At 42.9% G+C, this 16,113-nt stretch overlaps 1 protein-coding gene across 3 annotated transcripts in view; it reads left to right on the top strand.

Annotated features, from left to right (window-relative positions):
* Positions 1-13,942, top strand: part of LOC311250649 (serine-rich coiled-coil domain-containing protein 2-like) — a 45,005-nt gene extending 31,063 nt beyond the window's left edge. Inside the window, exons 7-16 of one of the 3 annotated variants that reach the window (XM_084342512.1) lie at positions 1,132-1,222; positions 1,319-1,403; positions 2,327-2,422; positions 3,187-3,301; positions 3,489-3,569; positions 4,201-4,287; positions 4,415-4,540; positions 5,376-5,481; positions 6,900-6,939; positions 13,392-13,588. In XM_084342512.1, the coding sequence (XP_084198638.1) occupies positions 1,132-1,222; positions 1,319-1,403; positions 2,327-2,422; positions 3,187-3,301; positions 3,489-3,569; positions 4,201-4,287; positions 4,415-4,540; positions 5,376-5,481; positions 6,900-6,939; positions 13,392-13,437 (873 nt within the window). In that variant the 3' untranslated portion in view covers positions 13,438-13,588. Of the gene's footprint in view, positions 1-1,131; positions 1,223-1,318; positions 1,404-2,326; positions 2,423-3,186; positions 3,302-3,488; positions 3,570-4,200; positions 4,288-4,414; positions 4,541-5,375; positions 5,482-6,899; positions 6,940-13,391 lie in introns of all 3 variants that reach the window. The other 2 variants (XM_084342511.1, XM_084342510.1) reach the window with 2 other exon arrangements.
* The last annotated feature ends 2,171 nt before the right edge of the window (positions 13,943-16,113 follow it).

Here is a 16,113-nt window from a genome sequence, read left to right on the forward strand (position 1 = left end):
ATGAATCACACACATGATGTTTGTCAGTTTGGTTCTGAAAAGAAGGAAGGAAGAAGGAAAGGAAGGATTGTATAATGATCGTTAGTGTTTCTGTTGAGTTGATCCTGACGTGTTCTCGTGTTGGTGCTTTTTAACTATATAACATAACATCACTGATAGCTGGAGCAGTGACGATGGTGCTGCGGCCCAGTGACGATGCTCAAGTAAAAGTTTTTGTTAAAGTTTCAGAATACATGTGAACTGAATCGCTCTCTCTCTCTTCTCCGTTGTGCCGACACACAAAAAGTATTTGATCTGCTGTTGATCAGCGGCCTCAGAAGACCTTCTCCTCATAATGAAGGGAAGGTCTTTAAGTTTTTCATCAGCCTCTGGTCGACGCTCACACCGTCCTTCATACTGTAGCTGCTGTTTCACAGAAGAACAGTTTTTGATTTTTACTCCTTTTTTGTGTTTGCTCAGGGATTTTTATCTCGAGCTGGCAAGGACAACGAGAGCCGCGCCGTGTGTCTCAGTGTCGGACTCACCTTGTTTGTAATAATGTTGCACAAGCTGGAGAAAAAAATCCTTCATCTGCTTCTCTCTCGTTTTACATCATCGACCGGTGAAGTTCGATTTTCTAATGATAGTATTCCTGCATTTCTACAACGCTGAACGAGTGAGTTTGCTGCCAACAAAAAGGATGTCCAGAGTACCTCAATGTAGAAACTAACACACAAGCATTGGTAGCTAGCTCACAAGCTAACCACTGTCACACACTGTGCAGAAACACAAAGACAGGTGCTGACTGAAGAGTTGGATTTTCCTGGTTTGTTCCCCTGAAACTATAATTGTTGGCTGCTGGCGAGCTTACAGCGAGATTTGTTTAGCAGCTAAAACAGTTTGGTTCAGTCGAGCATCTAAAATAGTTTCTTATCTTCAGGTTAGCTGATGCTTCTGGTCTATTTCCTGCTCCTGCGAGTTGTGTTCGTCTCAGCTGGTAGATTTCGCCCTGTTGAATGTTGGTGGTGTAAACTTGAAGCTCTCGCTCGCTATGTTAAGTGACCTCGGCTCTGGAGTGTTTAAGGATTAAGCACACACAATATACTACAATAAACTGAAGACCGTGTATTTCTGTCTTTCTGTGTCTTTCAGGACATCTTGAACAACCTGGACTCTTGTGACCTGGACGATGACGACCTCATGCTGGATTCAGACGCCCTAGAAGAAGCCTCACTGCACAGCGGTACGTTTGTGAAGAAAACTACCCCCTTTTAATTATGCTCCAAAAAACCTTTTATCTTTAATAACCTCTTGTCACGCTGCTGTTTGAACCCTGCAGATGGAGATGGGATTTCACACATGGCTCAGTGGAGAATGAGACAACTCTGCTGGGGAACGCAGGACGTCCACAATGACAATGAAAGGTGAGGGAAGCTTCTTTCTCATGAGTAGAACCGGGTCTACATGGTTCTGCACTGGAGTGAGATCTACGTTGGGGCTGATTGGAGCTGTAATGAAAAACCAGCACTCAGAAAATGTTGTGAAACTACACGTGACGTGCACGTAGAAATATGCAGATTTTTGTTCTTATTTTGCCAGAAAGCACTTAACATGGAGACCTTCACGTCTTCCCAATTACACTGTTGCAGCGCTGCCAATGTTTAGATTTAGGGTTGCAATAGGAAAGGTCAGAACGGGTCGCTCGAATGTTGAAAAGTTTTTTCACAGACGTGGTCTTCAGGGGAAAAGGTCATAAATACAACACGTCTTTGTTTAGAAGAATTGTTGGATTGTAAAAAAGGTCGACTCGCTAAAAGACTGAAAGATTGGTGAACTCTGTGGAGCTCGAGGGGAAGTCAAAGGGTCAGTAAATCAATGCACATACACTCGTATGTTTCTCGTGAGTGTGCAGCGTAGTTTTTTGTCATTATGTGATTATGTAAAATATTCTGGACACAGAAAAACAAATGAATGAACAGGATGAGATGTTTCCTTCACCTCTGCTCTGAAGGAGAGTAAATTCATTATTTGTAGCTTTAAGCTGGATGTAAATGTGAAATAGTCAAACACAACTACAGATCATTAAATGTGGTGCACGTTATGTACCTGAGGTTCAGAGGCCTTCACGCTGTATGTGGAGGCTCTCAGTAGAATTAAAGTCAGTCAGATTTCCATCCATGTTTGTTTGGAGGCTGACCTGCACCTTTAGCTTCCAAGAGTCATGTGATAATTGTCAAAAATCAAAAGTAGATGACCTGTTTTTACTGAAAAAACTAACTGAGCTAACAGTGGTAGCGAACATGAAGACGGACGGTCCCTGTCACTAACGTTTCCGTCGTCCCCTCAGTGATTTCCAGTGCTACAAACTGACCGAGGATCCTGGGAACAAGAGGACCGACGCGACCCGGGACAGTGACCTCATTCTGGACCTCTGTCCTCCAAGGTGATTCACACGTCTTCACAGTCTCTCTGCACTTAAAACCAGAGCTCACACTTCAACAGAAGTGATTTAAAAGTATGTTATTTACACCCTTTTTTAAGATGAAAAAAAAAAAAACTCAAGGGGGTTTTGGTCATTTCTTAACTTTTTAAAACTTGATGTGTCACAGTTGCCCTGATGGACTGTAGTGCTCTTAGGAGCAGCTGAGTCATGTGCAGCAGCGAGTGGTGAAATTCAGTGTTACCGGTCCGTCTGGTATTCAGCCTCATACCAAACGTTAAAGTTTAGAAGCTGCAGTGAAGATTTTGTTTTTTAAAAGGGTGTAAGTGTATTATTAAAATCAGTTTGCGTCGGGGCTTCTGCAGACGTGGATCACAGCAGACGAGCTGTGTGGAGACATCTGATGTTTCTTTGGTTGTTCTTTTAAAACAAGTCTCCAGCTGCTTCAGTTTTTTAGGAAAATGCTGCAACTCTGTTTTGCTGTGAAGCTCCAGAAATGTTTTGCCAGACTTATTTGGGTTAACTGTTCGTTTAATACGTGATGTTTTGGTGGTTGTTTGACAGTAAACGCTGGTCAAATAGAAATCTTTTGCAGTCAGACCTCTGTTGTGATGCCGTCGTCATAAAAATCTTCACAGAAATATAAAACTTACGAACCTTCAACATCATATTTGTAGTAAAAGCGGTTTAGATGTTCACAGTTTTTGGTCCCTGAACTGAGGGGCAGTCACCAGATGTGGACCTGTAACTGTGACTCTTCTCCTCAGGCCTTCCTGCCTGTCTCCTGGTTCCCCTGGTTTGGGTGTGGATGTGGAGGAGCTGGCTGAAGACTGTTCAGCAGTCAGATCACAGCTGGAGTACCTGCAGAGGTTACTGCTTCAGGTGAGAGGGGAGGAGGAGGCACCAGCTCTGATGGTGACACCTTAAGATGACCCAGAACATGACAGACTCTGATTTCCATAAATCTGTCTCCATAGCTGTGTAAAAGTCTCACAAAAGTTCTTGTAAAGGCCCTCGTGTGCTCTTGTGTTCATGACTCATGATCTTATACCATGCAAATGTTTTTCAGGAGGAGGACGTGGACGAGGACACTCTGACCACAGACACTCTGAATCCTGAAGCTAACGAGTCCCACAGCTCTGACACGCAGGTCAGCATGTTGAACGCTTTGTTATAACAGAAAGGTTATTGCTCCCTCACGAGAGTGAGGCGGGTGCACGAGTGGTCCAACGATGCCGTGTACGCCGAGCGAGCGATAAAGCTAACGTTAAGCAAACTGTAAAGGAGCAATCAGGAAACAGTGTCGACTTTCTGTCAAAGACGACTACTGTGTTACAGAGATGTCGACTGAAGTTAGCATGCTAACCAGCTAGCTCCTAACAGCACTCTGTAGCTCAGAGGTGATGGTCTGACAGCCGGTAGTTTCAGCTGGAGATGTTGAAGCAGCCGGTTCACTACTGAGTCTCATAAGTCAACAGAATAAACTCACTAAGTGTCAAGAAAGGAAATGTTTTGATATAAAATGAGTTTAATCACCTCGTTAACACACTTCATTCAGACTGACGTTTGTTTCTGAGGAAAAAAGTCAGATTTCTAACTATAAATACAAAATTCAAAGAGAAAAACAGATGAATTCTGAGAAAACATAAATCCTGAGGGGAAAAAAGTTTTTCATCCTAAAAGTTCTGTGTTGTCGCAGGATTCATGATTTTGAGGAAAGTGTGTGTGTGTGTGCGTGTGTGTGTGTGTGTGTGTGTGTGTGTGTGTGTGTGTGCGTGCAGGTGCAGGCTCTCCTGCAGGAGGTGCAGCAGCTCAGAGAAGAGCTGAGAAGTCGAGATCAGACCATCGCACAGCTCACCCTGCAGCTGGTCAGTGTCTCTCTGCCCCCTCTCTCTCTCTCTGTACACACTCGCACGTTATGATGCTCGTGACGACGCCGGCGTGTTGACGTCCACCCATTGTTAACGAGCGGCCATGTTTTTTCCTCCTGAGCAGGCTCTTCCCACGGCGACCACCAGGTGTCGTTGCCAGGAGACGACAGGGAGGATGGATCGACACACGCAGACGAGTGTGACGGAGAGAGAGAGCGTGGCCTCGCAGACGCCCTGGAGAGAGCACACTGTGAGCGCACGCACACACACACACACACACACACACACACACACACACACACACACACACACACTGCAGCGTGCAGCCTGACGTGCTTCACAAGATTTAGCAGAAAACTACCAGCAGAGATGAAGAAGAACAACAACAACCCTGAAACACTAAAAACTAAAACTAAAGGAAAAATAAACAGAAAGTAAACAATAACAGCTGTTTGTTGCAGTAATGAAGGTGATGGAGTTTTTGTTTGTCACATCACTGAATCTTAAAACACACTTATTTTCCAGAGCTGCAGCCATCGATCAATAACTTATCAGCTATTGAATAAATCCCAGAATACTTTGACTCTAAACAAGTGAAAATCTTTTGATTCCAGCTGTAAAATGTGAATATTTCCTGTGACAGTAAACTGAAGATCTTTGGCTTGTGGATGAAAACTGATCAGATTTTTCAACATTTTCTGCCATTTTATCGATCGGACTGCTGATCAGTTACTTGGATCAACAATGAAAATAATCATTAGTCGCAGCTCCACTTTTCTTTTTCTTTTTATTGATTTTACACCTTTTTGTCTGTCTCTTCTGTCTCCTCCTTCACGTTTCTCTTCTTCCTCTGAAGCCTTTCCTGATGTTTGTCTGTTGACATGTGAGTCTTCACAGACCGGCCGGTTAAACTAACTCACCTGAAAGGTTTCTTACCTGTGTTTGTGTATCCAAAGTCTGGCTTCCTGTCGTCCGTCTTCCTGTCGTCTGTCTTCCTGTCGTCACCTTCTCTTCTGTTTTCCTCCCTTGAAGTTCTGAATCAGCGTCCTTTCCTTCTCCGTCTCTTCCCGTCTGTCTCTCCTCAGGCTTTACCTCCTGTTCCTTTCCTCTCTCCGCCCTGGCAGTATCAGCGCTCCAGGCCTTACAGGGCGAGGCCGAAGCCCAGCATCCCCTCCCACCTCGCTAGAAAAAGTGAGTCTCACCTTAACCCGAACCCCCGTCACCCACCCAGTCCCATCCTCCTCACCTTCCTCCTCATCATGATCATCCTCGTGTCTCTGCTAAAGCCTCAGTAATGATTATTAACATTATTTCAAATCCTACAAAACTTTTGCATTTTTAAGGTGAGCAGCAGGTAGAAATCGTAAAATTTTCTTGATGCAATTCTTGCTGCGACAGAATATTGATTGATCCCGACTGATCAAAGCGTGATCGATGCTGCAGTGAGCGGCTTCACTGTTCCACCTGACAGTGAGTTTGCAGAGGCCGATGTCAGTGCGCTGTGATATAATCTGAGATATATCACCTTTGAAAACTGAGTTTACAAAGTGCTCGGACAGATGAAGCAAAAAAAACAAACCAGGAAACTCCAGCCAATCAGAAAGAAGCCCGGACTGAGAGTATATTATAATAAGAAGTCATAACACAATAGGTCAGTATGAATAAATACAAATGAAAGGAAGAAAATAAATGTTTTAAAAAGGGCGAGAGGAAAAAAATACAAATAAAAAGAGTCAAAGCAATAAAAGGACGATTTAAAGACCACATCACAGAACGGCAGTCGAGCTGTAGTTGAGGAAAAACTTCAAAACGCACGAAAATATAAATGATTTCTTAATTTAATAAGTGACCTTGAAGTGTCCATAAACAGGAGTGAATGCACACGTGCACCCGTGCACGCCTCGACGGTTTTTCTTCCGACAAAAGGAGATTTTACGTTCAGGAAAGTTTCAGTGAATCATTTTAAACAGATCTTAATAAAAAAAAGTCACCAATGATCCAAAGTCTGTATGTAAAAGTTCAGCAGCTTCAGTTTGTCAAACATCCAAAGTGACCAGAAGTGAACCGCTGAGGGGTCGAAGGTCGGAGGAGATGTTTTAATGGAGATGAGGCTCCGCCAGCACCAAATGAATATTACACTGAAAATGATCCCCGGCGGAGACGTGACTGCGCTGAATCAAGAGCTCCAAATTAAAAGTTTGAAGGTTGTTTTAACTTATTCATGAAGGAACATTAGTGAGAGCAGAAACTTTAGTTCAGACACGAGTTTAATCTGCCGCTCACTTCACTCAAAGTTAGGCTGTTGTTTTTCTTACAGTTTTGAGTTTTTTTAAACTCATCGTTGCATCTTAATGTCTTCATTAATCTTTTTTAACCTCTTCCTCAAGTCTTCTTCGCTGCCCCCTGATTAGTTTCCAGCTCAGTATTTACTCCTCCTGTGCCTCCTCCCATCCTCCCATCCTCCCCACGTCCACACTGTCCGTCCGTCCGTCCGTCTGACAAATCGTGTCTCTGCTTGAAACTGTTCAGTTTGTTTTTCTTCTTCTTGTCTTTTCTCCTCTGACTGTCCTCCGTCTGTTTTTTTGCCTCTCCTCTCTGCCCTCGCCCAGGAGTGGAAAAACTAGTGCTTTACTTCAGTGACACAGCATGGTACGGTGGCAACTTTCTTTATCTTCCTCCTCCATCCCTTCTTCCTGGTTCCTCCCTCATTGTCTTGTGTGTTACGTGATTTTTGGGCACTAGGAGTCGAAACCACAGTCCTGACCTGACATGTCGTCAGCTCTGAGGTTGTTGCTGCTCATTTACCCATTTAGCAGAAACAGAGCAGCGAAATCATCCCGCTGCAGTCGTGTTCGTCTCCTCTGATGAGTCGAAACCCAGGTGTGTGACCTGCCGTGTCCTCAAGAGTTTGTTCTGCTAAACTCTTTGTTATTTATCCGGTCGGGATGAGACGTGCAGAGTAGGTCATGAAACGTTGCCCACAATAACAACGGTATCATGCTGCAGGGATACCGCGATACTCGAAACACTGCAGGACAAACATCTACAAAACATCAGGATGCAAAGATGTTGTTGTGAACACCAGAAGCAGGATTTGGGCCAGAAAAGCTCATTTAACTGAAGAATTAAAAGTCTTGATGACCTTGTTTTGGTGACCTTCTGTAGCACAGAGCAGACACAATCAAATATATTTCATCTCGCTGAAGTTGTTCCTTCAGCTTCTGTGGAATAATCTGCACATTTGCACAATAAAGACACTGAAGGTCCCTTTTTGTGATGATTTTCAGATTCATACTTTCATTTTTGGTTTCTAATAAAATGTTAATGGTCACTTTGATCTCTGAAAGCGTGGAAACTTCTCAGTCTCGTCTTCATCATGAATATAAACAGAACGAACCTGAATCTGTTGAGTCTGAGTGCTGGCTGGATTTTATTCAGGAAGATGACAGTGAACGAATAAATCAGATGAACAGGACGTACAGGAAGCTGAATTAAAGTACTAATACGTAAAAATGAATAACTAACTTCTTCCCCCTCGGACCGGCTCTCCAGACTGTTTTACCCATGATTCATTGCTCCCTGGAGGACAGGTCGCACCTTCTCCTTCACACTGAAATGAGTCCAGTAAAGCCGAGTCCAGAGGCTCGTCAGGAGTCGGCGCAGAGCTAAAATTATCTTTCTAAATGGCTCTTAAATTTTGTATTAGATGAGCTGCACTTCACTCCGGCTTGTTCAGTCACTTGAAGCAGTCAAACCGCCGCAGATGAGATCACTCAGGACGCCCTTCATTTCCCCACATGATGGAGGGAGGCTGCTGCTGCGGCGTCTCCGGGGAAATCAGGTCATGTCTGGACGGCACTGAGGATTGTGGGAGTTTTGATTGTTGGTTAACGTTCACTCTGACACTGTGAAACTTGATGTCAGGTGTTTCCTGGTGACGTACTGCCGGCCTGAAGGCTCCCAGAAAGTGTCTTGACTGACTGTCGAGTGCATCGTCTCGTTACGATCACTGGCTGTCGACTCAGCGCCGGACCGATGAAGCAGATGAAGAATCAGAAATGTCGCTGCGGTACCGCTCAGTCACAACAGACTGACTTGAAAAAATCTTACGCAGGTTTAACCAGGAGGGAGCTGAACATATTAAAATCAGCAGGAGGAGAGCTGTTAGCTGTTAGCTGTTAGCTGTTAGCAGCAGGTGAGCAGCAGAGTCGTGACCTGTGATAGGCTAACAGAGCTACAGCAACAGCTAACGGAGCTAAACACACAGCAGGTGTGGAGTCACAGATACTTTATCTCATTTCATCAAACTGCTGTCAGAGATGAAAGTAACTGAGTAAATCTGAAAGTATTATTACATTGTTGTAGAAGTAATCAGAGTAATTTGAGTACCAGCTCCGACCTACAGCCTCGTGTTGGTTCAGTATCGTTATAATCTTGATAATCAAGCTAATTGATGATGCGTCACATGAGCCTCCAGGGACCAATGAGAGGACAGCAAAGGGTGTGTGTGTGTGTGTGTGTGTGTGTGTGTGTGTGTGTGTGTGTGTGTGTGTGTGTGTGTGTGTGTGTGTGTGTTGCCGTGGGGACGTCCTGTATGTCGTTGTCAGGGAAGCGGAAAATTTGGCAGTCGAGTCTCCAACACACACACACACACACACACACACACACACACACACACACACACACTCCTCCTCCTTGAGAACACCTGCATGCGGTCGAGGACACACTCTTCTTCTTCTTCTTCTCTTCTTTCTTCTTCTCCTTTTGTCCTTTCTTTCCGCATCACGTCACCTCTTCCTCATTTTTCTTGTCTCTCTCTCTCTCTCTCTCTCTCTCTCTCTCTCTCTCTCTCTCTCTCTTTGATCCCTCCATCCTGTCATGCATTATTCATGAGGGATGGACTCATTCACACTTTAACATTGCAGACATGCTGCAGTACCGCCGACCGCCACCAGATGTCGACGTTCACCAGTCAATGTTCTCCTTCCTTTACGTTCCACACAGAACCTCCAGCTTCACTTTATGAACCCAGTGTCGCCTCCTGCTGGACGGTTTCTTACTCTGCTTCAGCGAGAAGAAAACACTTGACTTTTCTCGGCCTGCTGCCACAGATACTCACCAGAGCCCCAACAAACGCTTCCTCCTGTTCGTTTGATAAAAACTACAGTAAGCAGCTGTTAGAAGAAGTTACAGGAGAGAAACAAAGTACTTTGTTGATCTGAACTTTACTGTACGTCTCGTATCTGCAGAGAGTTTCTTATTTTCTCTCTTTGTTGCTGCTCGGGACGCTTTACCAACCCAACATGTGGCTATTTGACGTCCTGGGAATGAGACTCAACAATCAACTATCTTTGTGGTGCGTTCAGGAACAGCTGGGACAAATCCTGCTGACTCTACCTTTAACTTTAATAGTCTTTGAATTATATTAATATGACGTGAGCTTCAGTTAGCTTTGACCACAAATGTCCTTCAGAGGGAGACTTTTTACTCTGATACTCTGAGTACATGTCAGGGCCTGTAATCTATTACTTTTACTGGAGTACAGAAGCTGAGTCAGTACTTCTACTTTTACCAGAGTCTGTTTTTACACAAGTATCTGAACGTCTCCTGGAGGACAGACTGTGAGGACTCTGACTCCTCTAGAAATTACTCAGTTCAGTGTGTTTTGTCTTTAGAGTATAACAGGCTGCTGCCACACACACACACACACACACACACACACAGCGTCAGTCAGTGTGTGATCATGTTACAGGAGCTGCCAGGATCAATAAGAACAGACTGAGGCTCATGACGGATCTCCCTGAACCTAAACATCCTCAGTCTGCTCACGTTGAGCTCCTGTTCACACTCCGGTCCTGTCATGTAGCTGCTGCTTGCAGAAGATGTTTGTTCTCCTGTCGATGTCGTGTTTTACAGGAGCAGCGTTTGTGTCTACCTGCAGGTGGAAGCTGAATAATGCTGAGTCGGACGGCGTAGCAAACCTTTATTGTTGTTAGGCTACCAGCTGAATATCAGACAACATGTTTTAATGCAGAAATCAGCCTGCAGATGAGCTGTAACTGCCTCTGTTAGCTGTAAAACACAATGAGTCCACATCAAAGAGTCTGACACGGTCCACGATCACATTTAATAACAAAATCACTGAAAATAAACACTCGACATGTTTATCTGAGGAAATATTCAGACGTCTGGTGAAAAGATTTACAGCACATGACCTTTAACTCCCTCTGCCTGAGAGGAACAGGAGCGTTGAACTCATTATAGTTCTTTATTTCATTATTTACGCGAACTTTGTGCTGATAACATGAACAACAACAGGTCTGACATCAGTTACACTCTCTGTACTGCAGCTGTGTTAAACTGCAAAATTAAATAAATGAAATCTAAATGTATTTTCTCTCCTGTGTTTATGATTGGTCAGGATAATCTTTCTTTAATTAAAGTTTTTTACAGGGTGTGAAAACATTCTTAATTTTTTACATTTATAGAAAAAGTAAAGTAAAATAAATAAATAAATAAATAGTAGAAAAGTTTTTTTAAATGTTTTTTTTCTTTACTCAGCTCCACACATGAAAACAAATAAATAAATTCATGTTTTTTAACAGATGGAAACAAAATGAAGGAACTTATAAAGATTATCCTGAGAAACAGCAGAAAATAATTTAGATCAGACTTAAAATAATTCCTCACGTGTCCCTCAGGGCTTCCGTAGTTTGTCCTAGAAGTAATGAAAATATTTACAACAGTAATACTTTAAAGATACTAAACGTTTAATGCATTGTCACATTTTAAGAAATGATTCAGTAACTATTGAATATTTACAACAAGATGGTTGTTTACGCTTATTTGTGTATTTATATTTTCATTTATTCATTCGTCCACTCAGTATTTCCCTCATTCTTCTCTATCCATCACAGTTCAGTCTCAGTTACCTCAGTGTCCATTAATTCTGCTTCTCTTGTTTTCCTGCTTGTGTAACGATGTCGACAGACGTCCTCCGAGAGTTTTTGTGGAATAAAGAAAAGTCTGCACGTCCAAAAGTTGGAAAAATAATTGACAGGAAATCGATAATAAAAGTATCGTAGTCTTTTCCTCCCTTGTTGTTCGGCTCAGGTCTGATGCGTACGTCATCTGAAAGCATTGTTGAGCAACCCACAAGTATCTTCATGTTATTAATATATACTCAATCTCTGCATGATCATTTATTCAGGGCTGCCCATGAATAAATGAGTGAAGGCTGTAAAATAAGATAATTTCTGCATGGACTCTGGTGCAGAGCAGCACAGAGCGAGACCAGAGTGGCAACAGCAGATTAGTTACGACTTCACAGGAGTTTGCGGGGATCAATATGCTGAGATTGTAGCACATGATGGATTTCAGCGCTCAGTTTTTTTTTTTTTACTTTACTGTGTAAATCGGATTATCAGTGTGTAGATGAGAGCAGGCTGCAGGATTAAAGAGAGCAAAGCAACAAGAAGCTTAACGGTTCTGTATCAGTCACACTCTGATACGTACGAATGATCCGCTGCCGCTCGCCCGTCTTTGTCGGGTCCATTTAGATTTTTACACCACGAGAGAGAGAAGACGTTTCATGAGAAGGTCAGACGGAGAAAGTGAGGATGTGTTTAGAGAGTTGAGGAAAATTAAACAAAACAGAAACTTTCCTGTGTTGAACAAACCTCTGTGGAGATTTGAATATAGATTTCCAAGGTTTCGATGGTGCGTTCAAGAGCACCTGAGCTAGAATCTGAAAGTTATTATTTTGAAAACTCAGCCTAGTATTCAGATGCCGTGCAGAAGTAAAAGTAGATACCACACTATAAAAAATTCTCAGTATCACAGTGATCCAGTGAGAGTTGTTAGTACATCCACAGGTTCACTGCTAACAGGAAGCGCTAACAGCTGATTCGGCAAAGTTTTATTGTAGTTTTGGAGAATTTTATTGTTTTTTTGGTTGTTTTCTTCAGATGTTTAGTTCACCTGACTTTCCATCATCATGTGGGGAGGAGACGATGAGTGAATTGTCAGTTTTGGGCGAACTGTTCCTTTAAAGAATCAAGTACTGATTATGCAGTAAAGTTGTGTTTTACTGTGGTGGTAAAGTTTGATTACGTGTCACGTTGTGATCTAAACGCATCAGCTGTTATTTGCTGCAGTCGATCTGTTGTTGCACTGATGTTTCAATATAATGAAGCCAGACAGACGCCAGAATCTGCTTTGTTCAATAATTGATGTTGTGTTGGAGGTGAGAGATAAAGAGAAGAAGAGTTATTCTTTCAGATGACTGGTCATTTTAAACACCAGCGCTTTGATCTGTGTGTTTCTGTGTGTGTGTTGTTGGCTGATGCAGCTCACGAGTGAATCAGACGCACTGAACATTATGTTGTTGTTTAAAAGCATAAAGTCTGATTTTGTTCATTTTCATGCTTTAACTCTGCCGAGAGAAACACTGATGAAACTCGACGCTAAAAATAATCATGAAAGGTTTCAACCTGAACTTTGTTTTCATCTCTTCTTCTGCTGCTGAACGTGTTTTATTGATTCATTTTTATTCTCCGCGGCTCGTTTCTGTTTGCAGCGTTACGACCCGTCGCAGCGAGTCGTCACTTTAGTTTAAAACAGTCCAGAATATCAGATCAGTAACGACACTGTTCAAGTATAACTATGCTAAAATAGTACTCGAGTAAAAGTCTTAAAGTATCTCATATTTAATGTAAGAAAAAGTGAATTATACATAAGCATTATTTACAACAGATCCAATATTCAGCATGTTTCTGATCAGAATCAGTGTTTTTAATCTGATTGCTGATAAAGTAAATAACTTAAAAAATATGCTACGTTGGCTCTGATGCAGCATGTAATCTGTTTAGTAACTAGTAACTAAAGTTGAATAAATGTAATGGAGTAAAAGGTGCAATATCTGCCTCCAAAATGAAGACTGAAAGTATAAAATTGCAGAAAATGGAAATACTCGAGTACAAGTACCTCAAAATTGTACTTAACTACAGTACTTGAGTAAATGTACTTGGTTACATTTCATCACTGGTGTAGTATCAAGTATCACTGCAGTGTTTGACCTTTTCTTTCGTCCTTGTTTTCAGTCACAGATACTTCACTCCTCCAGCCAAGAAGAGCAGGAACCACTGACGCACCGCTGCCCACCGCCACCGCCACCCCAAGCTCCGCCTCCAGCTCTCCGCCGCTCCGCCCGGCCTGAGAGCGCCCCGGACTGTCCTGATGCCACCACCGCCATGACCGAGGAGGGAAAGGATTGTGGGAAAGGAGTGAGGAAAGAGGAGGACAGGGAGAGGAGAGGAGCCCACACCAGATCCCTGCAGCCCCCCCAGCCCTCCAAACTCCGCCTCTTCCTGTCTCACACCTCCAGCTCAGCTGTCGCCGCACCGCCGAGGGCGAAGGCGGCCTCCGCCTCCGGCTCATCCCGCCTCCCCAAACCAAAGAGCCACTGAGGCGTCGGCCTCTTAACGGTCTTAACACGCAGCGATGTGAGCCGACGGCCCGTTTCAGTAACGATCCTAAACTCTGATTATATTAACGATCACGTAGCTAAATTATTTAAGATGTAAATGAGACAGTTAACTTATTTATTGTTAATATTTAAGCACTGTGACTGATAATAAAGTTTTAAAAACTGGTTATTTTACAGGCCCCATCGTCTCAGAATAATTTCCTTTAAAGACGCTGATATAACAACAACAGCCGAGTCAGACGAACGTTCCCGGAGAGGAGACGGTTTATTTCATACCAGTCATTTAAAATGGAGACGGTCTCGTACGGAGATGACACGGAGAGAAAACAATCATCATTTGTGCCAAATGTATTCCCATCATGCATCAGTCCCCTTGACAGAAGTGGTTATCTAATATGAACAAGATATTATTTTGTTTGCACACGATTATGTGAAGATACTATCAAGTGCAAACAAGATATTATGGAGTGAACGGGATGTTATCTTGAGGTTATCTTGAGCGAAGACGATCAGTATTTTCTTGTGCGAGCAAGTTGTTATCCTGTAAGAACAAGATACTGTCGAGTGAGAACAAGATACTACAGACACATCCAGTGTTTTCTTCTTTAACACGTTGTCATCTTGTGCAGGAAAGTGATCATAAATTGTTTGAACAAGATCCACAACTTCTGCACACAAAATTAAAAATAGTCTCACCTTTCAGGACTCACAAGTTTTGAAGATAAACTTATAAAATACGACTCTTTGACTTTAAAACACTTTGATCAGACTGCGGATGATTAAAAACTCCCCTTCGTAAATACCTGCTGACAGTTTGCTGACAAGACGAATCAAAATATCTGATATTACATCAAATCAAGAGCACGAATGAGTGATTTGTTTTCTCCCTCTGTGACACCTCCGGGTCTCCGTAGTAAACACATTTAATTAATTCAGTTAATTGCTGCATTAACACCAGAGTCGTTAAGTGAGAGCACGTCAGCTCCACTGATACGAAATAAAGTGTGAAATAAAGAATAACGTTTTCAATAACACATTATTTATAATGGAGCCGCTCCTTCGAGGTGAATCGTCCACAAACTGAATTAAAACGACTCCTAAAATGTCCTCGGCCGCTTTACCTAAAGTTTTGAAATTCCTCAGTCATGACACATTAAAGTTGTATTTATTTATTTACTTCCTTCAGGAAACGAGACAAAAATCTAAACAACAAATATAAAAGCCGGCGCTGGATCCTCCTCGGTCGCTCGCTGTGTGTCAGGAGGCAGAATCACAGACTTCCTGTCCGACCTGACGCTGGAAACTCGTTGAAAGTCGCTGCTTGACACAAAGACTTGTATCCCAACGACCCAAACGTCCGTCTGTTCAGTTACAACCCGTCTCCAAGGTCGGATACTGTGTTTTTGTTCCACCTCAGAGAGAATAAGCTCACGTCTGGTTTGTCTTCTTTCTCGTCTTTATTGTGAGAAAACGAGGATTATTATATTTCTTGACTTCACAGAGACGGGTGACGGATCCTTCTCTTCGTCACGGTAAAGTGCTCGGTGTTTCCGTATTTCTGCTGCCGACTCAAACCCTCCCTCCCTCCGATCCTCCTGCGTTAGCTGACAAAATCCAGCCGTCATTGTTCTTCTGACACACTTTGAGAGGCAGAGAGGGAGCAGTCTGCTCAAGTGTCTTTCTGCTTGGACAAACACTTAAAACTCTCTTCTGTCAGTCACTTAATCTCATCAGGGTCCGTCCTCACGTTAACATTTAGTCCAGATCGTCCCTGAACTCCAAACTACCCGTCGAGACGCTGAAACGAGCCCGCTGACATTTACACCGACTCATCAGACACTATAGTCTCGTTTCTGCCGGCGATGATCGGTCGGGATCGAGTGACTCTGCTTGCTTTGATATTAGTAACAGTATATGCAATAAAATATGCAACGTTATAGTGGAGGTTTGGACCTCGCCCCACCCGTGTGCCCCCTGGAGGAGGTGTCGAAGAAATATGCAAAAAAACCAAACATTTCACGCGGCTGGAGGAGGTTTGTGTTCGACTGACAGTCCAAGAAATGATCGAAAGAAATATTACAAAGTGTGAAACAACAACAACAACGAGGCCGACAGACAACTTAAAGAATCGGTTCATTATTTTTCAGCAAAAATGTTCAAATGAAACAGAATATTTTTGGATTTCTGAGTTTTGGATGTTGGAAAATGTCCACATGGTCTTTGGGAAACTTTAAAAAGTCAAGGTTTTTACTATTTATTGTCATTTTATAGACTCAAATGATAACAGACAGGTAAAAGCTAAAGTTAGGCTCTAAACAGGCGACGCTTCAACTTCA

The sequence above is a fragment of the Pagrus pagrus genome (assembly GCF_965226575.1).
Source record: "Pagrus pagrus genome assembly, chromosome: 21".
NCBI classification, from domain to species: Eukaryota; Metazoa; Chordata; class Actinopteri; order Spariformes; family Sparidae; genus Pagrus; species Pagrus pagrus.